Here is a 22,128-nt window from a genome sequence, read left to right as displayed (position 1 = left end):
ACCTTGCTCCCGCACGTGTAGGAACAGTAGGTCTGAATCTTGTGCACACACTTCTTGTGGCAGGTCATCTTGCACACTAGGAGGTTATGGGGGGTGGGTCACAGATGGTGCCTCAGGGGACCTGGGTTCCCACTGACTGGTTTCCAAACTTGAGACATAGGAGCTTCTGCCCCAGTTCCCAGGCAGGGAAAGCATGTGGGCAGACGTTCACAGCTGGTGACCGCTACTGGCCTCAGCCTGGCCAGTGGGACAGGAACAGGGGTTTGGGGGGCTTGAGACAGAAAGCTAGCTGAGACCAAAGAGAAGGGGGAGGCCAGTGTCCTTATCTCAGGACGGTGACAACTGCCTGAGTAGTTGTGATGCACATAGGGGGACACAGATAGGGACTGAGGGGACAGGAGGCCCTGGGTGGGAAGGTGCCCCAGGTGATCACGGCAGGAACGCACAACCGCTGGAGATCTGCCTGACTGTGCCCAGGGCCAGACCCTCCTGCCCGCTGGGTTGGCCTGGGCTGTGGCTGTGTCTCGGGGTTCCTCTGCGGCTGAATGGCCTTGCCTGTCACCACATGAGGGACCCTGGGGGTCTAGGGAGACGCTGGCAGATCAGGGAGCAGGAACTGTGTGCACGTAAGCTGGGAGGGAGGCCGTGCGGTAAACTATGGAGGTAGGCATGGGGAGGGCAGGCTGCAGGGGCCGCAGTGGGGGGTGGAGGGGAGGGTGGCTTAGGGCGGGCTGAGAATCAGCATCTACCCCAGGGTGGCAGTGGGAGGACCAAGTGGAAGAGGCATGGCCAGGGCAATGTTCCAGAAATATTTATCCTGTGGCTTGAGTAAAGGCCCCAGTGCACAGTGAGGAGTCTGGGGATGTGGTGGGGGGCAAGGGGGTGTCGTGGAGCATCAGGGGCACGGTGGGGGGTCAGGAGCGCTCACCGCTGCAGAGCAGAGCCTTGTCCATGAGCCAGATGTACGAGAGGCACTGCTCGCACGACTGTGGGATGCTCACCTGGTAGCTGGCAAACACGTGCCCGTTGTGCTGCTGGACCTGGGGGGCCACGGGGGAGGGCGCTGAGTGGCGAGGGGGGCCCCTCCACACTCTCGCTGCAGCCTGTGGCGCCTCAGGCCCGAGGTTCACGCTCACAATCAGGGTTCCCCAGGGCGGGGCGGGAAAACACGCTCACACCTGCGTCTTCACAAAGCGCGCACGCGCACAGATACTCACGGCGCGATCCTGCTTCCGCTTCTTCTTCTGAGCTTTGCTCTGCTGTGAGGGAGCACACAGGCATAGTCCGTGAGGGCCCTGGGAGCACACGTGCCTCCAGCCACCCTCCCCCCCCACTGTCCCCAAGGCGGCACCACCAACCTTGGGCGGCTCAAAGTCATTCTTGGTGTGCCCGCGGGTGAACTCGTCGAGCAGTGACTGGAAGAGGTTGAGGACCAGGTTGGTGTCCTTCTCCCCCCGCTCGGCTGCCAGGTTGTTCACGACAATCTGGTAGTTCTCCATCAGGTCCTTGTAGCCGACATGAATCTTCCCATTCTGCGGGGATGCAGGCGTGACCCCCGTGGGATGGAGAGACGGTGGGGGGATGCCCTGGAGAGGGTACGGGGGTCCCCACAGGGGCCCTCCCCAGGGCCAGGGGCTGCACATACAGGGACGGAGTACATGGTTTTGAGATTGCTTCTGAACTTCTCCGTGGCTTCGATGAACAAGCTCTCGATGGGAGTCTTCTGGGAGCGCAGGTCGTTTATCTGGAGAAGGAGAGAGAAAGACACCCTGACTCGGAGTGACCACAGGCTTGGCATCTGACTGCCTGCTGCTCAGCTCTGTCCCGAGTCCTTCCTGCTTCCCCTGTGATCCCAGCAAAAAAAATCCAGGCTCTCTGGCTAATCCTTGCCTGATCTTTCCAGTCCCTTCAGTCCAGGTTTAAACCATACACCCCATATTGGGGGCTGGATCACCTTGGGGGTGTTGAACAGCACCCCTGGCCCCCACCCACCAGATGCCAGGGACATTCCCCAGTCAGGACAACCAAAAATGTCTGCAGGTGTAGCCACTGGTCCCCTGGGACACAGTCGTCCCTGGAGACCCTTCTGCCAACCACACACAGGCTTGACTTAACCCTGAGCCATGCCCCAAATATGTGCCGTGGTAACCAATTCACTTTTGCTGTATACACTAAGCACTCAATCAATGCATTTTGTTAAAGTGTATCCTAAAATAAGTTCAAGGCCAGGGCTGAGCCACCGCGAAGCTGCAGGACCTGGGGGTCACTGAGGGGGACACAAGTACGTCCAGTGCCCACCCAGCTCTAGGCATTTCCGTTTCCTCCAGTGTGAGACGAAGTGGGCAATCACCCCCCAAGGATGTGGGGAGACAACACACAAAGTGTCTTTCCAACAGCAGATTCTGAACTTTCTGGGTAGGTAGTGCAGGAGAGGATGCTGGCCCGGGCCACAGCCCCTTGCCTGAGGCCCTCAGGACAGGCATGTCCCAGAGTCAGGCCCTCTGGATATTAACACTGTTCTACAAGTTTTGTGCAGCCCTTGTGATCAGACCCACTGACTTTTTTTTTCTTTCTTAAAGTAAGCTGTACACCCAACGTGGGGCTTGAATTCACGATCCTGAGATCAAGAGTCACATGTTTTATGTTTTACCAACAAGCCAGCCAGGTGCTTCAAGACCCACTGTGTTTTCCTACAAAATGTAAATATCCCTGGTGAGCAACGTGAACATTAGACAAACGTTCTCCCGTGAGTTCAGGTGGGATTCTGCAGTAAAGGAGCTAACATCAAGTTTGGGAAGCAGTATCTGGTTTCTGGAACTTTCTGTATTGGAACTGCGCCTCTGGACGTTCTGTGCCTGGCACACTAAGGGCTTGGGTTGCTGCAGCTTCGAAGCCCAAACTGCTGGGTGCTGACCACCCTTTTGGGGGAGGCCCGGGCCTGACCGTGCGTAGCCCCGCGACCCCGCAGCTGCCCCTGGATGGCCCACCTTGTTCAGCAGGAACTCATCCAGGTACTTGAGCTCATTGGCGTTGGTGATCTTACGGAACACAGATTCTCGCCACTTCTCCGACACCGTGATTTTGCCGATCTTGAGGTTTCGGTTCTTCTTCCCTTTGCCTCCTGGTTCCTTAGCGTGCTTCTCGCCTGCTGGGTGGCGGTGCTGGTGGCTGAAGGAGGCTGGAGGAAAAAGGAGCAGCTGGGGAGGTGGGTTCTGGGGGATGCATGGTCCCCCCACACAGAGAACCAGGGCCCTGCCCTAGTTGTAAGCTGGGGTCTGCAGCCGGAAAGCGCCCTGGAGTTGGGGGGGTGGTATCCGGGACCAGCCCCGAAACCCTGTGCCCAGCACCCATTCCCAGGGACCCCGGCAAATCTTCCCTCTCTCCCTGAGGCTCCCAGCAACCAACCTTCCAGGTTCTTTTTGGTGGTGGTGGCTTCTGGCGCGGTGTGCCCCGGCGCTGTGTTCTCCATTTCCTCCACCCCCTCGAGGCTGGATTTTTTATCTTTATTCTTATGTAAGAAAAGTCTTTTAAAAGTGGATCTGCAGGAGAAAGTTAAGCAGTTTCTCTTAAACTTCGGGAGGGGACAATGGAAGCAAGGCTGGAGGAAAGGTCATCTTGCTACAAAGAGAAAAGTCACCCTTTGCTTGGTTATCCACGGAAAGAGATGCTACTAAAAATGAGATCGATTTGTGTGACGTGACAGGAGGTCAGGTGAAAAGGCAAGATGCAGGGGCGCCTGGGTGGCTCAGTGGGTTAAGCCTCTGCTTTTGGCTCAGGTCATGATCTCAGGGTCCTGGGATCGAGTCCCGCATCAGTCTCTCTGCTCAGCAAGGAGCCTGCTTCCCCCTCGCTCTCTCTGCCTGCCTCTCTGCCTACTTGTGAGCTCTCTCTCTGTGTCAAATAAAGAAAATCTTTAAAAAATTAAATATTAAAAAAAAGGCAAAATGCAGAACAGACATCACAGCGTAACCCCGTTTTCATATTAAAAAAAACAACCCGAAATAAAACTACCTTCTACCCCTTTACGTGTGTTTATGGGCCTGAGTTTTAAGAAAGAAAATCAGAAAGAAAGGATGTCAAATTGTGTGCTGAATGGCGTGTCCCCCAAAAGCTGTGTCCATGTGCTCACGCTCAGGACCTATGAGTGTGACCTTATTTGGGAAAAGGGTCTTTACAGATGCGACTAAGTTACTGTGTGTCATGCTCTGAATGTCTGTCTCCCCCCAGATTTGTACGCCGAAGTCCTACCCTCAGTGTGAGGGTACTGGGGTGATGAGGTCATGAGGGGGGAGGTCCATAATGGGACTGGTACCCTTACAAAAGGGGTCCCGGGGAGCTCCCTTGCCATTCCTGCCACATGATGCCCTAGTGAGAAGATGCCATGCGTGAACCAGGATGTGGTCCCCAACACACAGTATGTCTGCTGGTGCCTCAAACATGAACTTTCAGCTCCCAGAAGACATGTCTAGAGTTTAACCCGCTTACTCTGGTGGTTTTTGTTACAGCAGCCCAAACAGACTAAGACCTCAAGATGAGGTAGTCATCCTTATGACAGAAAAAGAATGGAGAGGAAAGAGGAAGGTCATGTGAAGATGCAGGTAGAGATGGGGGGTGCAGACACAGGCCGAGGCTGCCTGGAGCCCCCAGGAACCGGAAGAGGCAAGGGGTGCCCTTTCCTAGAGCCTTCCAAGGGGGTGGCCCTGCCAAAACCCTGACTGCAGACTCCTGGCCGCCAGGACTGTGAGAAGTGAATTTCAGTTGCTAGAAGCCCCCTGATTTGAGGGGCTTTGTTTTGGTGGTGGGGTGTCCGTCCCCACAGTGGTGGGCACTCTGCAAGCCCGTTCTGGACCTTCCTCGACCTCCTGTCCCTGCATTTGGATCAAAGCTTCCCCCATCCCACGGCCCATCCTCTCCGCTCTGTGATGGACCTGTCTGGAGCACTTCTGCAGGGGCTCTCTGGGGGCAGAGCCTGGGCCCAGTTTCTTCTATCCACAGGCCAGGAGGGGTCCTGGAGGTAGGGGGAACCAAAAGCTGGTTCTGATACCATAAAAAGTCAAATGGAACCCATCGACCTGTGGGCCCAGAGGACGTGACCCAGATTGGCTCTAGGCCGCAGTGGGAACCATGATGGCGGCACACGGCCCCACTGGCACGTGAGGAGGTCACGATCCCTCATCCTGGACTGGGTGAGTATTTGCCCAAGAGTGCTTCTTAATCGCCATCACTTTAGACCAGGCTGCCGGGAGACAGGGGGCAGGGGTGGGGCCGGCAGGGACCCTGTGCATCCTCTGATGGTGACCTGAGCCTCCTCCAAAGCCCACACTTACTTAGAGTCGGCCGGTGGGCCTGGGGACAGCCCAGAATCTGTGCCGACAGACGCGTCACCCGATTTCTTCTTCTGGACGGCCGGCTTCTTGGTGCTGGGCTCCCCGTCTACGGCTTCTATAGAAGGCTGCAAAGGGAATGGGACTGGGTGAGCAAAGGCAGGCGGGACTCGCTGGAGGGAAGGCAGGGGCGCTCTGCTCACCATGCCGTCCAGCCACCAACTGCCCTTGTCTTTTAAGCCACGTTTCGGGCAGAGCAGGGGCAGCGGGGGGCGGGAGCCGCAGCCTGAAGCTTTACCTGCATCTTGGTCTGGGATGGGGACGGAAGGAGCTTGGAGACGTCGCTTGTGGACAAGGAAATGCGTCTCTCCCTGCAAGATCACAGAAACGTGGCTTTTATTTATTAGCCCAAGTTAGGATACGTTTTTGGTTGTCCTGACTGGGCTGGGAGGGGCTCGGGCATCTGGTGGGGGACAGTAGAGTCCACGCTCCGAGGGGCACGGGGCAGACCACCCCAGAGAACGGGCTGGCCACAGGTGTCAGCCTGCTGGGCCGAGAAAGCCCGGCCTAGCAGAAGGCCTGCATCTTCTTCCAACTCTTCTTTCCTCTGGCCAGGCAGGAGGGGTTGGGGACTTGGGGTCACCAGCATGTAGCTAGCTAAGGATAAGGCACAGTGGGTCAAGAGCTGAGCCCCTTCTTCAATTCCTGGGTGATCACCCCCACTGAGGACATGGAGACCCAGGGATGTCGTCCCGAGAGAACCGGGGATTTCTGTGTGAACACAGCTTGTGCTGGGGCACGGGTGGGGGTCAGGGAGAGCATCCAGGGTCCCAGCTGGCCCCAGGCTCTGTGGTTCCCGGCAGAGGACAACTCTTTACGTTTCCCTGCCCCTTCCTCCTCCTTCCTCGGGCCTCCCACCCAACTGGTGTTGACTCTCGGGCAGGCACAGAGACACTCATGTTTTTGGGACACGTGGTACTGCCCCGGTCCTGCTGCCAGGCCTCTGTGCGTGCCCCCACCCTGCCCGCCCAACCCAGCCTGGCACCCACAGTGTTCAGACAGGGGAGGGCCCGCAGCTTACTCTGTGGGCGTGAGGGCGGCCCCCACGGCCCGGTGCCGCTCGCTGAGGTCAAGGGACTGGCTCAGCATGGCGCTCGGACAGGTGGGCGGCAGCTTCCTGCCCCGCCAGAGCTCCACGGCATTGGCCAGCCGCTCAGAGTCGGGGTCCCGGTACCGCTGGATCTGGGTGGAGCCTCCAGGACTCTCAGACCTGTCCAGTGCCCTCGGGTCGCCCCCAGGCTTCCTCTTGTCCTTGGGTGTCTCGGGGGTGGTAACGGGGGCGGGCATGCTGACCCTACTGTCCAAGGCTAGGCTGGTTGGCCGTGCCACGGGGCCAGGCTCCGGGTGCTCGCCCTGCAGCATCTTCGGGGTTTCTCCAGAGAGCTCGCTGGTCGGCGTGGCCTGCGGTGGCTCCTCAGGCTGCTTCTTAGAAGCATTCTCTGTCTCTGTCCCCAAATCTGAAGGTGTTTCATCTTCTCTATTCTTCCTGTCTTCTGGGAGGCTCTCCTCTTGCTCCAGCACAGTCCTTCCAGAAGGTTCTCTGAGGGCGAGCTCTTCCTTACAGGACTGTATGTGTTTGTTTTGGAGCTTCACGTGTTCCAGCCCCCTCTGCCGCCGTGACTCACGCTTTTCCCGGCTGCTGGGCACTTTCTCGTGACTGTCAGCTGTATTTTTCTGGGGTGGGAGAGGCTTCTCCGGGCTGGGGACCTCCATCTCTGGTTGGGAGCTCTCCACCAGGGGCTCCTCGCTTGGCCACGCTTCGGGTTCCGACGTTGAATGCTCCCTGTCCTCCGATGGTTCTGGGTCTTGCCTGGGCACCTGCTCCGGCTGGGCTGCCTGGCCGGGCCCGCCTTCTGCCGTTTCTGCCCTCAAGGTTTGCTGGGCTGCCCTGTCCTCTCCAGCCCTCTGCTTTTCTGCCATCATCTGGCTGAAGCTGGTGTGAGAAGAGCAAAGGGGGCGGGTTCAGGAACAAACGTGCATACCACCTCCTGAATCCACCCAGGGCTTCAGGGACCCCTATGCTACCCACGGGCTGGTGGCCAGGTTCTGCCCCTACCATGGTGTAACCATGGCCCTCAAGAGATGCTTCTGGAAAGGCGGAAATGCCTCAGCTAGGAAAGGGAGATCTAGGAGGTGGCCCCCTGGGATCTCCCTGTTATGGGAGGAATCTGTTAAGAAACCCTCTCAGGCAGCTCCCGGGCAAGGGACGGGAGGCAGGTCCTTGCTCTGCTCACCTCTTGCGCTGCAGGTGACCCCGGCAGAGGCTCTGGAGGCGGATGATGCTCTGTCTACGGCGCCGGTAGGCCACCCGCTGCTGGTAGCCCCTCCATGCGGCCTGGAGGTATATGGCGGCCTGTGTCCTCTCCAGGGCCCGACGGACGCGGTAGGAGCGCCAGCAGGCCTGGGGGTGGGGCAAGCGATCAGGGACGGGGCCCGTGTGACTGCCCCCGTCCCTGGCCCCCATAGGGCCCCTGTGGTACCTGGATGGTGATGGCCGCCTGTCTCATCTGCAGGAAGTGCCGGCGTTCCAGAACCCCCCGGAACCAGCTCTGCAGGAGCAGGATCTTCCGCACGACCTCCCGGTGCAGCGTCTCCTGCAGGGCCTGGCGCTCTGTCTCCTTCAGGAAAACCTGGTGGGCGTGGGTAGGGGGATGGCGGGGGGAGATCAGCACAGCCCCTGGAATCTCCAGGCCCCGTAAGTGTGTGAGACCAAGCTAGGGTGCCAACAGACCTGACCGAGGGGAGTTTTTTCCCGTCAAGAGAATTCCCCTAACATGAAGTGAACCATCGTCAATACGAGCACATCACTGGCCTTTGGTCCCTCCACAACACTGAGCAAACGTCACGACCACCGGGCTCTGGGACATTTCCATCACCCCAAAGAGAGGTCCCCGTCTCCGGGAGCTGTCACTCCCCTGCCCTCTGTGCCCCAACCCCTGGTAACCGTGATCTGCCTGTCCTGGGCATCTTGGGTACACGGGTTTGCACACTGGGGGGGGCTTTTGTGTCTGGCTTCTCTCCCTCATTGTTCTCAAGGTTCATCTGTGTCCTCGAGTGGAGCAAGACCACACAGTATTTCATCATATGAATGGCCCACAGTTTGGGGACCCATTCATCAGCTGATGGACCGTGTGGGCCATTTCTACCTTCTGGCTATTGGGACGAGTGCTGCTACGGACATGCGCGACACGCGTGTATAAGCATCTGTTTAAACACTCGTTTTCAGTTCTTTTGGGTCCATGCCCGGAACGGAATTGCTGGGTCACATGGTAACTTGAGGATGAGCTGGTTGGAGAACGGCCAAGGGACTTTGCACATCAGGTGAAGCCCTACCAGGGGCTGCCCGTAGCCCTTGTTGGACAAGGACGGCGGCAGGCGCCCCAACAGTAAGAAGCAACCAGCACGCACCTAGAGTTGGTAGACGGTGTCTGAAAGGAACACAAGGGAAGGAAGCCTCCTGCCTGACCCTGAACACTAGCAACTGGCTCCCCGACACTCTGCAGGAACCCCGGTCCATGTGCGAGGGAGTGGGAGACGGGAGTGAAGCCCGAGCCCTGCCCCTCAGATATACCCCTTCACCTTCTAGGAAAAAAAAAAAAATGTGCTGGGCCCTAAGAAAAGCCCCTTGTCTCTCAGCATGTGGCCTGGGACCTCGGGCCACGGGAGGACCCCGTGGGTGGCAGGAGGTGGGGTATGGGTTTGCGGTCCCCCGAAGGGGTAGGAGCCCTGACCTTGGTCTTCCCGATCTGGTAGTTCCTCTTGTCCACATCCATCTTTTCCAGCAGGGCGGAGATGACCTCCCTGCAGGGCGGGGCGTTCTTGGGCAGCAGCACCTGGAACTGTTCTGTGAAATCCTGCGTGAGTTTGGCCAAAAGAGAGTATCTGTTGAGGGTTTCCGCCAGTGGCAAGGTTATGGCGCTCTGGTGAGGCCCTGGTCGAGCCAAGTTTCCAACGCCAGAATGGTACTAACAAAGCCAGAATCTCAGACTCTGAGACAGCTTAAAGCTTCAGAAAGACCACGACACACAGAGCACTGGATCTTTTCGTCACTTGGCGAGTGGCTCTTAAGGACCTGCTGGTGCTGGCACTGGTAAGGGGTGGCCAGGAAACAGGGCTGCCTTTGGCGGGGGGCTCGTAGCCAGTGGCTCACTGCAGAGCTGAATCCGAGCAGAGATACACAGCTTTTAAGCAAACAGGTCAAATTTTTAAGAATGAAGCATTAGTAAAATACACTGGTGCTTCCTCCCATTTCTGGGCTTTGGCTTTTCCTATTTATACAGGGTCAGAGAGATGCTATTTCCAGTCTGTGGATGAGAAAAAGGGAGGCATGCCACGATGAAGCCATGAGCCCGAGGCCATACGGGTACAGCTGAATTGGGGACCAGGTGCCACTACCTCTGGGTTCAGGCCTGGGACTGACTCCAGGGCTCACACTGGGGATGCCAGCTCAAGGCATGAGCCAGGGTTTCTGAGCCTAGGCCAGCTTCCCATTGGTGATGTGTGGCGATGTCCAGAGACATCCAGGGCTCTCCCGATGTGGGAGGGCTGGGTGCTTCTGGCATCGAGCGGGTGGAGACCAGGGATGCACTCAATGTCCCATCATGCCCAAGGTGGCCCCCCGAGAAAGAATGACCAGGCGGCCCCAGGGTCAACAGGGCTAAAGTCAAGAAACTGCTCTAGCAGCCGCCAGTTTGGTCTTGCCTAATTTGAGGTCATTAATGATCCTCTGCGTTTCTAACAACTCCGGGGAGACAGGACCTCTTGCTGCTGGTTGGAGGAATAGAAGAGATGGGTATAAAAGCATCCATCACAGGAGATGCTCAACAGAGGGCAGATCTGTGCAGGGATCTGCTCATGCAAATCCCTCTTCCCAGCTTGGCTTGACACCTCTGTATCCTTCCAGGCTGGGCCTGTGTCCAGCCACCTCTTCTGAGGACATCTGCCCCCCCCCACCCCCGCCCATGACAGAGAATAATCTGGTATAAATGCCAACAGTGCTGGGGTGGAGAAGTCCAGCGACAAGCGTCCAGCAACCCCCCTGCCACGCACGACAGCCATGCACGTGTCGCCCACCTGGAACGTGTACTTGGCGCTGTAGCCTGACCTCCGGATCCGCACCGTCTCCAGCATGCCTGTGTAGCGCAGCTGCTGGAGAACCAGCTCGTCGTCGAAACACAGCTCTTTCTGAAATGGGGTATGAGCGGTCAGGGATGGAGAGCTATGGGACAAGGTCCTGTAGGATTCCAGACGTAGGAGCGATTGGAGGGCATAGGCAGGGCCCAGGGTGGGCAGGACTGTCCCCAGCATGGCAGCTGTGGCCACCCGGGGATCCATCTTTCCTTGCTCCAGACGATCTTTTTGGAAAAAAGAGGTGGGCCTGCTCAGCAGTATTCAACTCTTCTGGAAAATCTGGGATCTGATCTGCTCTAGTCCCTGGTGTCAGGGAGACCTGTGCCATTTCTTATTGCTTACTTTAGGCTGATGTTCTGCAAAGAGTTTTTTTTTTTTTTTTAAAGATTTTATTTATTTATCTGATAGACAGAAATCACAAGCAGGCAGAGAAGCAGGCAGAGACGGGGGGTCGGCAGGCTCCCAGCTGAGCAGAGAGCCAGACGTGGGGCTTGATCCCAGGACCCCCAGATTATGACCTGAGCTGAAGGCAGAGGCTTCAACCCACTGAGCCACCCAGGTGCCCCAACAAAGAGTTAGTTCTTAGTTAGTTCCAATCAAAACCGGTACTGAGCTCATACTCTGCGCCAGGCCTGGGGGTGGGGGGCGTAAATACTAGGGCCACTAGGGCCGAAAGCCAAGAAGAAGTAAGGTCTGGAGGTGGGAGCCAGGAACGTATGTGAATGGGGCAGATGCTGCCAGGGCCCCCTGGAGGGGTCCAACAGGTAAGGAGACCCTGGGCTGGGTCCTGAGGAAGGAATGGGCAGGGAACAGCCAGGTGAAGGCCCGGAGGAGGATTCTGGGCCCTTGCCCAGGAGGACAGAAGCCAAAGAACCTGTTAGGGGCAAGTTGGGTTCCGGATGTCAGCAGAGCAACCCAGGAGCAGGGGAAAGCCAGGGAAACGGGAAGAGTAGAGGCAACGTGGGTAGGCCCAGATCCTGAATGGCCCCCAGCAAAGTCCCCAATGGGACAGAACGGCCAGTGGACCCATGGGGCGAAGGAAACCAGGCAGCAAGGGCTGAGCCAGCACTGGGGCCCCCACTGGTGCTCCATGAATTTTTCTAGAAACTTTCAGATCAAATAAACAGCAGCTCCATGCTTCTGCCGGATGACCTCAGCCCCTCCCTTCTGGCGCGTTTTCTGCACTGGCCGATTTGGGGATGTCCTGAAGGCACATGTGACCTGTCCCTCCTCAGGCTCCTCCACGTTCCAGATGATGTTCCTACTCCTGGTGGGCCACCTGGCTGCCCTCACTGCTTCCTGAGAAGGCCCCCCCACCTCAAGCTGGCCATTTAAGGCTCCTGGAACCTGTGTGAACACTTGGTTCCTTGAGACCTTTCCACACCCTCCAAGAGGCCACAGCAACACAGGAGCACGCCCTGCTGAGCCGCCAGACCTTGGCCTTCACCTTCCCGAGACATGGGAGCTACTCACCTTCTCGGCATTAGAGCGGATGCAGCGGATAAAGAAAGGCTCAGCCTTCCCCAGTGCCTCCAGGAGCTTGTTAAGGGACGTCTGGGGAAAGAAGGAGAAGTCTTCAGCTGGGACCCCCAGAGGCAAGCCGCTCAGTGGGAGGGGACCCAGGTCACTTGCTGCCATAAGCACTGACACAGGACATGGGAGGCTATAGCTGGACATTGCAACTGAAGGCTGCACTACTTCTGGGAGCCTGAGAGCTGGAGGGTCCCCGGAGCTGACGGATGCCGTCTTCCCAAGGTCTCCCAGCTCTTTGTCCCAGTGGGAATTTAGGAGGGGTGGGTGGGGCCAGATAAACTCTGTCTGGGGATGTAAAATGCTGGTCAGCCTCAGAAAGAAGCACGGCTGCCATGACTTTGGTCTTTGGCCTGCTGTTTACAAAAAGGATTTATAGGAGCTCCCAGGTAAGGGGATTACAAAAAAAAAAAAGTCAAGGTGGGCACTACAGACTCAGATTGATGAAAAGGGGAAAGGAACAAAAAAGGTGATGGTAAGTAAGGGTCAGCAGCCACCCTTGGGCCACCTTAAGAAAAAAGCCTCTGAGCTTCCTGGCAGCCAGGGAAAAAAGGGAAACTGACCTAATAACACAGTTCAGTGGTCACCTTAATGAGCTAACCTGTTATTTTAACTCAATGGTTCACAACAGGGGTGATTCTGCCCCATCCCCCAGAGCATGTGGCAACACCTGGAGACATTTTTGGTTGTCACAACCGCAGAGGATGGTCCCCATCACAGAGAATGATCCAGCTCCAGATGTCAAACAGCACCAAGGGCAGGAAGCCCAAGAACCATTTGTTGGGTTTGTTGTGGCCAGGTCGCGAGAGCATCAGGCTGAGTTTGGCCCCCTGCCCCCGTCTCTGCAGGCTGCTTACCTGGAACTGGGCGCTGATGCTAGGCGGCTTCTTTTTCTTGTGTAGGTGCAGCAGGGACTTGGTGGTGCGATCGTGAAGGGTCATGCTGATGATGAGCTTCAGGGACTTGGAGTCCAGCAGGTTCTATGACAGACACATGGGGTCTGGCCTGCCCTCCTTGAGGGCCCAAGGGGTATCGGGAGGCATCGTAGAGGCCTGGGAGCCAGGACTGGGGGCGCCAGCCCTTAGGATCAGTCTCGGGGCAGTGCTGCTGGAGGGCAGGGGTTGGTGGGCTTGGCAGGAGGCCCGGGTGGCCCTGGGGCTGAGCCTGTGCTGTGTCTCACACATGGCACCTGCTCCGGGAGAACTGATTATGGCCTCTTTTGCGGCACGAGTGGCCAGAAGCCAAGAGCTCCAGAGTGTCACCTTCCTCCTGGCGATGAGCTCTTCAGGGGTGCCAAGTGCCTGGCACTTCAGCATGAGCTTCCCTGGCGGGTCCCCCAACGTGTGCCAACCCTTAGAATCCGCTCACAAGAGGAACTAGCACCATCCCATCTGCTGGCCAGAGTGGAGATTTTTCTCCCTTTAGTACCTTTCATAATCTGTCTGCACGCTGTACGTGGAGACTCAACAGAGGCTGGGAGCACATTACCCGAGGCCAGCTACAGGGGTCTCGGCTACTGGCCATGCGCGGATGCCCGCTTCCTGGTGGGACTTTCCTGGCTGCAGGGTCTCCTCTCCCAGGAACGTCTGGGAGGTGCTGCATCCTGTTCTGCCCTCCGGGGTGGATGGTAGCTAAACACCCCCCAAGCATGGCGAGGACAGAGGGGTCCCATTGCCTCTGGGTGGGGAAAGCTCTTTGGTGCTGATCACAGCCCTAGGCTTCCGTGCGATCAGGCCGAGCCCACCTCCTTGCTCAGTCTTCCTCGCATCCCAGACTGTGTCCCCAACTCTCTCCGCTTCCTCCTGGGAGCTCCCACGCCCTGCTTCGGGGAAACCCCAAGACCGCTCCAAATAATTTCGATCGGAGAAATTATTTTTAGAGGGGGGCAGGGGGCAACGGCGGGAAGAGGAAGGAACCGAAAAGCTGGAGATGTTAAAAGTGTCTCCCTCCCCCGACCCGGCCCTCTATCTTTCCAGAAAGCAAGTTGAGCCAGGCGCTCTCAGGCAAAGCAAGGTGGCCTTGGGCGGTGTCGCAAATGTTTACCTTTGGAATGAGCTGCTTTTGTTTGATACCTTTACTTTTCCTGTCAAAATATTAAAAATGGTTTTGTGAACAGAAGGAACACGGTGTCTGGATCTGGGTTAGTTCAGCAAGCAGTGCCTCGCGGGTTAGACGGAGCGAGAGCAGACAAAGCAGAAAGTTGGGGCACACAAGTGCAACGAGGCCGCCGCGCCTCCTGTCCGAGGCCCCAGCGGGCCCACTGGGTGCACGTGGGGCGCTTCTGCGACTGCGCGTGAGCTTCACCGGGCCAGCAGCTGCGCCTCCCCCGCCCCGGGTGGCAGGAGCCTCTTGCTTGGGGTGGCTGGTCATCGGCAGGGCAGAATGTGCGTCTGTGCGGGGCCAGCCATGGGGGGAGCTGACAGGTGTCAATGACAGTGGACTGTCCCTCGTGGAGCTTGGATGGACTGAGCATTCCTGAGCCCAGCAGGTGTCCTGGCTCTATTCTCTACGCATTGGGAAATGCGAAATAGGCCTGCAGAGCCACTTCAGGACCCCCCGGTTGGGGGGAACGTGCCCAGTAAAGAACTGAAATGGGGCGTGGGCAGGAGTACATTTTGGACTTACACCGGTGCAAAGGAAAAGACAAAGCCAATCTTTGGGTTAAGGGAGCAGGGTATGGCCCTCATTCTCAGACACTATGGAATCTTGTAGACAAAGAGAAAATTTTTTTAAGCTTGCAGCTTGGGAGCACCTGGGTGGCTCAATTGGTTAAGCGTCTGCCTTTTCGGCTCAGGTCATGATCCCAGGGTCCGGGGGATCAACCCCTGCACTGGGCTCCTTGCTGAGCAGGGAACCTGCTTCTCCCTCTCCCTCCTGCTCCTCCTGCTTGTGCTCTCTGTCAAATAAATAAATAAAAATCTTAAAAAACAAAACAAACTTGCAGCTTGGCTCATTTTTAAAGCCAGCTGAGGAGGGGTGTCTGGGTGGCTCGGTTGGTTAAGCGACCAAACCTTGGTTTCGGCTCAGGTCATGATCTCACAGGTTGTGAAAGCAGGCTCCATGTTGGGCTCTGCGCTCAGCGGGGAGTCTGCTTGGATTCTCTCGCTCTACCCCTCCCATGTCTTCTCTTAAAATAAAATCTTAAACAAAACAGCTGAGGAAATGGTGCCCCGCAGATGAGCAAGATGCTTGGCTGTGAGGCTCTATGTGTGTCATGTTGCATCTCAACCCACGTGAGGTAGAATAAGGCTCAATAAAAATGAATTTGAAAACCAGCTGTTTTGTGGGCACAAGCCCTGAGGGGCTCCAGGTGCCCTCTCGGCCGAGGCTGTAGCTGCCTGGTGCTGTGCCAGTCGTCACCCTCGCTTTGCAGACAGAGGCCGAAAGCTCAGAGCACTTAGGCCACATGGCGAGTGAGCAAGCGAGCGAGAGACCAGGTCCAAACCCGCTGTGCGGCTTCTGGGACATTCAAACTGCCACATTCGAACTGCCAGGGATGTGCATGAACTAGGACGCCCTCCCTCCGGCAGCTTCTCTCTAAGCTCACAGTGGCCAGGGGCCGGGGAAAGCAAGCCTTGCTCTGCACGTTTGGGGGCAGAAAAAGAGATGCTTTGTGAGAGGAGCGTTCCTGCGAAGCTGTGCGGGGCACTGGGGAGCTGGCCGGGATCTGGACCACGGCAGACACTGGGGCAGGAGTGTTACAAGGGCCATTCAGCACAGGCTGGCGTTAAGAATGGAACCATGAGACAGCACATTCGCAGTGGCTAGTTCAGCAGGACAGGAAGCCTGCAGGCCAGGGTCCTGGAAGCGAGGGGAAGGCGGTCGTTGCACTTGTTGCGGGGCGGGGGTGGTGGCAGGTAGGCGCCGCAGCCTTGGGGGGACTCACAGGATGAAGGTGCGGGGTTTCTGGAGCCGACTGAGGGACTGGAGAAGCCTACGGGGGTCCTCACCCTGCCAGGGCAATCCTTTGATGGTCTTGATGATTTGGTCATGCAAATCGCTGAGGGTGGGGTGGGGGCGGGGTGCAGTGACAGGGAGAAGACTGAGTTAGAGCAGCGGGCCCACCACCTTGGGGTCCCCAGCACGGTCGGGACCATCCCCAGGCCACTGGAGCCCAAACATGCAGCTGGGGAGTCTGCACGCTGTCTCTCCCACCGGCACTGAGAAGGGGATTCAGCCAAGAGCGGCCAATCACCACTCGGAGGATCCCCCCCTGCTCTGGGAGGGCCAGGCCTGCTTCAGGCAGAATGGGTTTTGCAACACGGCATCTCAGATCACTGAAAAAAGCCTCCTCTAGAACAACAGCCTTCTGGAATGTGGGACAAGCACCATGGGCTACTGAAAAGAGGGGACCAGAGGGGGCCTGTGGGACATAGCTCATCCGTTTTTCTGGTTGGTTCTACTCCTTATTGGCTTCCAGAAATGCCTCAGGAGGAATGGATGGGAACTCACACCCGTGGCCCTCCACCTGGGGCGATGCTACCCTCCGCGTGATATCTGGAGACATTTGTGGTTGTCAGTGACTGGGTGCGGGGTGCCGCTGGCATCTGGAGGGTTGAGGCTGGGATGCTGCTCAGCCCCTACAGGGCCAGGGATGGTCCCACCACAGAGGGTAGGAAACCCTAGTGGCAGGAGCGCTTTGCCCCAAAGAATTCAATCTCCTTCACCTTCCTTTGTTTGATCACTGAAGATTCAGGGCTGAGCATACGTCCTAGGCCCAAACTCTGGCACCAGTGAGTGAGAAAGAGAATGTATCAGAGATGAAAATCAGATGCTCTGGAAGGGACTATTCACGAAGGACGTCTAGATGACAAATGTCTGGAAACGAGGCAGCAGTGACTACAAAGTGAGTCGGGAGGTTCCGGTTTGTTCGTTTTTTTCCCCCAAAATCCCTCATTCCACTTATTTCAAGTACATGTTTAAGCTCTGGGCAGTTGGCCTGGAAAGACCCCGATCGGCAGCCCCTCATCTGTGGTTCATGCACCATGCCCAAGGGCCTGGACAGCGGCACTTACCTCTGCTCCCTCGCCCTCCAGGGAGGCACAGAGCAAAGACAACAGAGGGGTCACATTTCACCTCCAAACCCTGAGCGGTCAGCGCAGCGGCCAGAGCTCCGGACAAGGCCTATGGCTTCAACCCATACCCCCTGACTCAGCCAGATCTGGCTAGAGTGTCCCCAGCAGGCCCCGGTGTCCCCCGGGCTGCAGACTCCCACTCCTGGCCCTGGACGCCACGCTGAGCGCCTGGGGACGGTGGCTCCTCTTGGTGTGCGTCCCTGGTCTTGGGTTCGAAAGCCCTTGCTTCTACTTACTTCTTGCTTTCATAGAAAGCAATGATGTCCTCAAAAGCGTTAATATCGAACTCCTCAGAGCCGTCAAATGAGAAATCTAGCATTGAGCAGCTGAAAGGGAGAATCTGTATGAACTAAACATGCTCCTGGAGTGGGACCTGTAGCTCGGGGCCAGGCCCTGGGGAGACTGGCATCCCTTGAGTGAATGTGGGTCAGGGGCCACATTCAGTCTTTGCGGGGGCGGGGGGTGTGGGGAACACACAATCAAATAAAGAGATGCCTTCTTTTTCTCTTGTCCCCCTTTGGGTGAAAAAACAGATTTAAAAACGCACCTTTTAAAAGCAGGAAAACGACACATGGTGCTTTCAGGCAAGTCACTCATGGTCACTTACCTGGGTGCTAACTCTACCTCCGTGCATACATGTTTATGAACCTCCTGAAGAACTTTGTACTATGAAGGGCTCAAAAATAAAACGACCTTTTCAAGTTTCGATACTGACTAACTTACTCCTTGGGAATCTGGAGTATTGAGAAAGCAGCTAGGAACTTGGCAGCCCCAGGGCCTTTGCATGTGCCTCCCTGACGGCTAGCACACCCTGCCCGCCTTGCCTGGCTCAGCTGGTCCCTTTTCAATACAGCCTGCCCGGCTCTCTCAAGATATCAGAAGTGTCTCTTGTCTGGTTTTGTCATTGCCTTGGAGGTCTGTCCAGTGTGGCCTGACCCCACCTTCCTGGGAGCGTAGGCTGTTCACCGTTACACTTAGTGAAAACTGGGGTATGTGGAAGGCCCTCAGTCATTGCTAGGTGGCCACAGAATACCCTCATCATCTTGCATGCAATAAGGCATGTTGTGTTTCTGACAGCAAATGAAGGAACTTGGCCTATTTGTGTCTGGGCCTCCCCAGCCAGGTTAAGGGAAGACGTTCTCTTAAATCAAGCCTGTTGCTCACTGAAGCCAGCCACGGCTCCCTGACCCCACCCGCCAATGGCCATGGCCGGCCATTAAAAGAATCCTTTGTAAAGTGAGCCGTCCAACATCTCCCTAAGCAGATGCTGCATTGAGGCCTGCCTCTGTGTGTGCAGAAAAGCGGCAGCCAGATGCCATTTGTTTCTGGGTCCTCTGGATTCAAGTGGCTGCTGGGGTCCTTATTCAAGTCAACCCCAACCTGGGCCAAGGGTATGGGGTTTCCCGCATTGTTCTAAACAATACCTCCGTGTACCAGCTTCAGTTCGGACAAACCAAGGTCTCGCTCACCGGTAGAGTTTTTCTGAAGGGGTGCTCGTTCCTCTCTGCAGCTCTGCCGGGGGACCGTGGGTGCCTGGGCTGCCCATACCTGCTGCAGACACAGAACAGATGGAGTTGGAGGAAGGGGCTGCCTGGGGCCTGGAAGGCCTTTGTCCTGGCTGAAGAGGCTTCCATCCTGACTTGAACTCATTTAAAAAAAAAAAAAAAAAAAAAGGAAAGACAAAACAGCCTGACACTCAAATTTGGGCAGAGCTGGGAACCGTGAAGGGTTGATTCCTCTCCCCACCCCCCAGGCGGCACTATTTATTCCTACTTCTCATAAAGGCTTTATCCTTCTGGTTCTGCTTTTAATCAAGGCCCTTTGTGAAATGGAGCCCCGTGGCTGGTATCTAGAGCCGAGTTCCCTGTGAGAGTCACGAAGCCATCCTGGGCCTCAGGTTGCCCTTACGGAAGGACAGGAACGTGCCTTCCTGCCTTGTGAGGAAGAGGAGGGTGAATTCTATACCCTGGTTCAGAAACTCTTGTTTGGGATGAACCAAGTTCTGGAGCAAGACAGGTGGTGGTCACTTGACATGGTGAACGGCCACAGAGCTGTACCCTTCAACATGAACTGAGAAGCCCCCCTACCTGCAGCCTTCTCGGCCCTCTCGGCCCGCAGGCGCCCAGCCTCCCGCAGCACGGCCATGGCCCGGATGGCGGCCCGGAGCACAGCCCAGCGGAACACGGCCACAGGGTCCATGCCGATGAGCTCCCGCACATAAGAACTGTCGCTGCCCCGCAGGAGGGCCACGATGTCGGGCCGCATGTAGTCCATGTTCTTTTCCCGGAAATCCTGGTGGGGAGTGGAGGTCGGTGGTCACTTTCCAGTGACCCCCAAGGTCCTGGGAGCCAGCCCGGGAAGGGCTGCTGGTGGGGTGGGACGCTTCTCAACAACAGAGGCCAGGTCCTGTCCCTGGGGCCTTCGACAGCAAGAGCCAGGGACTTAGGGCTGGGTTCGAGGGCCCCCGAAATCCTGCCCCGCGCCATCAACAGAGGGGATGGACCAGGCAGACGCCAGAGGTAAAGGGCCTCCGGGGCATCCGCCCTGTCCCTCTCCTGCCTCCTGCCCTTGACAGACGATGGCAGCGGACAGACACGCACCTTGATCTGGTATTTCACTTTCCCGGCGAAGTGCTGGATGATGAACGCTGGCTCCATGACAGGGGTGCCCAGGAAGTACCTGTTGTCTTCGTGCTGCTGTTTGAACTTGGCTAGCAGGGTCTGGCTCGTGGCATGGGGAAAGCTGGGGAGAGGATGTGGATCTCTGAGCTGCGGGAACAGCAGCAACCGCTTGTTCCGCATAAGCATGCAGGCCTTCGGTGGGGGAGGCCTGGGCTTTCGTGGTCAAGGAGGACATTTGGCACCGGCAAGACAGGGACATGGGCCCACTAGGGGCAGCTTCTGGGAACAATCCTAGGAGGGGGGAACTTCTGGTCTCAGATCTGTGTGTACCTGGACGCTGTGTCATGGAGGAGGTCTCGCCCTTGCTCCCGTTACAGGGAGAGGCTGGGGGAAGGGGCAGCGAGGGCAGAATAAGGGACCCGTTGTACCTGGCTATTTCTGCCTCCCAGGAAGGAAATGGCTGTAGTTGGCTTTGGCACGCCCCGCCTGTGCCCGGCCTCACCGCAAACATGGGCTGAGCAGTGTGCCTGGGATGCCCAAGGCCAGGCTCCACAGCTTCCCGAGGAGGAGATGGTGGTGGGGAGAATCTTAGCTAGGAAGCACATTGTGTTTCCAGGGCTGGGGAATGGGTGTGGTGTGAGGAATCTGCTCACTCAGTCGTTGGGATAAAGGCTATTTTAATGTACTATTTTAGAAAATCCAGATCAATGCAAAAAAAAAACAAAAAAACAAAACAAAACAAAAAAAAACCCACGATAAACAAAATAGCAAGATTTTAAACAGAGACAGATCCAACCCTGCTTGGCCTGGCCCTGCCTCACAGTCCCCCTCCAGATCCAGCTCTGGGTTTCCCGGGAGTATGGTTCAGCCCTTCCTAGCATCCTGCCTGTTCCCTTATCTGAACATTCTCTACTTGGATCCCAGCTATGAAGCGTCTGTCCCCTGTCCCAAGTGGGGCCTGGGTCTTAGGCAGGAGATGAGCCCGACTCAACCCAGCCCCGTAGGGACTGCCGAAGCAGACAAGGAGCCGATCGACAGAAAGCTGTGTCTGCATCTTGACCCCAGGAACCTGGGAAAGTGACCTGATTCAGAAATGGGGTCTTTCCGAATATCATTAGTTAAGATGAGGTCATAGGGGAGGCATTCACCCACTGGACCGGAATCTTTGGGAGAGACAGAGACAGACAGAAAGAGTGATGTAACCACAGAGGCAGAGACCGGGTGACAGAGCCACAAGCCATGGAATGCCAGTGGGGTGGGGGCGTGCCCAGGAGCTGGAAGAGATGAAGAAGGACCACCCCCTAGAGCCTTTGGAGCTAGGTGCAGTCCGCTGAAATCAAGGCATGGGTGCAGTCCGCCCATGCCTTGATTTCAGCCCAGTGATACTGACTCTGCACATCTGGCCTCCAAGACCGTGAGAGAACGCACCTATCATTTGAAGCTGCCTGTGCTCTGCAGTCATTGACGGGGTCGCAGGAAACAAATGCAGGGAGTGAATTTCAGTGACCGCGCCTGCGTGACCAGCGTGGGGACCTCATCCATACCCCTCCCAGGCTTCATGGTGTCCTCTGGACGAGGGGTGCCAGGCTCAACGGTCAGTCCTGCACCTGGGGCCCCGATCCGCTGCCCTTTGCAAGGATGTGCCAACCTGGGGCCCAGTTTCTAGACTCTGGCATCGTGTGTCCCTTTCTTAATGACTCCCAGGCCTGCGTGTTTCAGAGTTGAGTCAGTATTTCCATGATAAATGCTATGTGTGTGAGGTCAGGATTTGTGGCCAAATGAGTGTGACTAACTCAGAGGTTCACGGTGAGGCCCCAGGGGCTGGGGCACCAGGTTTGCAGGGATGGGCACTGGGCCGTGGACACTCACTTGCTCTCTTCGTCCAGCAGATAGAAGAGCCCGGTGGGCTTCTTGCTGATGAGATGGATGCAGCCGACGTTATCAGTGTAGTCAATGTTGTGCCACGAGATCCCTTCGCTCTGGTACTCTTCCTGCAGGATTTGGGGGTTTAGCGGATAACCTCACTACCCCGTGGCTATGGTAACGCTTACACAGCATGCATCGTATATGAATATATTTATGTACGCACATACGTATTCATATGTACAGGACACATATTGCTATATCAATGGAAATATATTCAGTTATATAAAATTATTGATAACAAGAAAAAATTATTAATAACAACAAAACAAGATGAAACATACAAGATGCTTAAAATCACACTTAACATGTCCCAGGGGGCCAGCAACTTTTCTCTGTATAGGGCCAGATGGTAACTACATTAAGCTTTCTGAGCTACGTGGTACGCCTGGGTGGCTCAGTGGGTTAAGCCGCTGCCTTCGGCTCAGGTCATGATCTCAGGGTCCTGGGATCGAGTCCCGCATC

General features: G+C 56.6%; 1 protein-coding gene across 8 annotated transcripts in view; it reads right to left on the bottom strand.

Moving 5' to 3' along the window:
- Positions 1-22,128, bottom strand: part of MYO9B (myosin IXB) — an 84,954-nt gene that overhangs the window by 6,010 nt on the left and 56,816 nt on the right. For 3 of the 8 annotated variants that reach the window (XM_059389340.1, XM_059389344.1, XM_059389348.1), the window contains exons 11-32: positions 21,610-21,731; positions 19,720-19,861; positions 19,207-19,411; positions 18,589-18,670; positions 15,931-16,044; positions 14,088-14,127; positions 12,902-13,024; positions 11,988-12,068; positions 10,458-10,568; positions 9,116-9,238; positions 7,865-8,014; positions 7,619-7,785; positions 6,406-7,317; positions 5,623-5,695; positions 5,328-5,452; positions 3,406-3,539; positions 2,988-3,178; positions 1,646-1,744; positions 1,359-1,532; positions 1,218-1,259; positions 929-1,040; positions 3-76 (exon numbers count right to left, since the gene is read on the bottom strand). In XM_059389340.1, coding sequence (XP_059245323.1) covers positions 3-76; positions 929-1,040; positions 1,218-1,259; positions 1,359-1,532; positions 1,646-1,744; positions 2,988-3,178; positions 3,406-3,539; positions 5,328-5,452; positions 5,623-5,695; positions 6,406-7,317; positions 7,619-7,785; positions 7,865-8,014; positions 9,116-9,238; positions 10,458-10,568; positions 11,988-12,068; positions 12,902-13,024; positions 14,088-14,127; positions 15,931-16,044; positions 18,589-18,670; positions 19,207-19,411; positions 19,720-19,861; positions 21,610-21,731 — 3,396 coding nt within the window. Of the gene's footprint in view, positions 1-2; positions 77-928; positions 1,041-1,217; positions 1,260-1,358; positions 1,533-1,645; positions 1,745-2,987; positions 3,179-3,405; positions 3,540-5,327; positions 5,453-5,622; positions 5,696-6,405; positions 7,318-7,618; positions 7,786-7,864; positions 8,015-9,115; positions 9,239-10,457; positions 10,569-11,987; positions 12,069-12,901; positions 13,025-14,087; positions 14,128-15,930; positions 16,045-17,355; positions 17,446-18,588; positions 18,671-19,206; positions 19,412-19,719; positions 19,862-21,609; positions 21,732-22,128 lie in introns of all 8 variants that reach the window. The other 5 variants (XM_059389341.1, XM_059389345.1, XM_059389343.1 and 2 more) reach the window with 4 other exon arrangements.

This window comes from Mustela nigripes, chromosome 2 (genome assembly GCF_022355385.1).
Source record: "Mustela nigripes isolate SB6536 chromosome 2, MUSNIG.SB6536, whole genome shotgun sequence".
Classification (NCBI taxonomy): domain Eukaryota; kingdom Metazoa; phylum Chordata; class Mammalia; order Carnivora; family Mustelidae; genus Mustela; species Mustela nigripes.
Note: the sequence above shows the minus strand (reverse complement) of the source record. Positions and strands in the feature narration are given on the sequence as shown.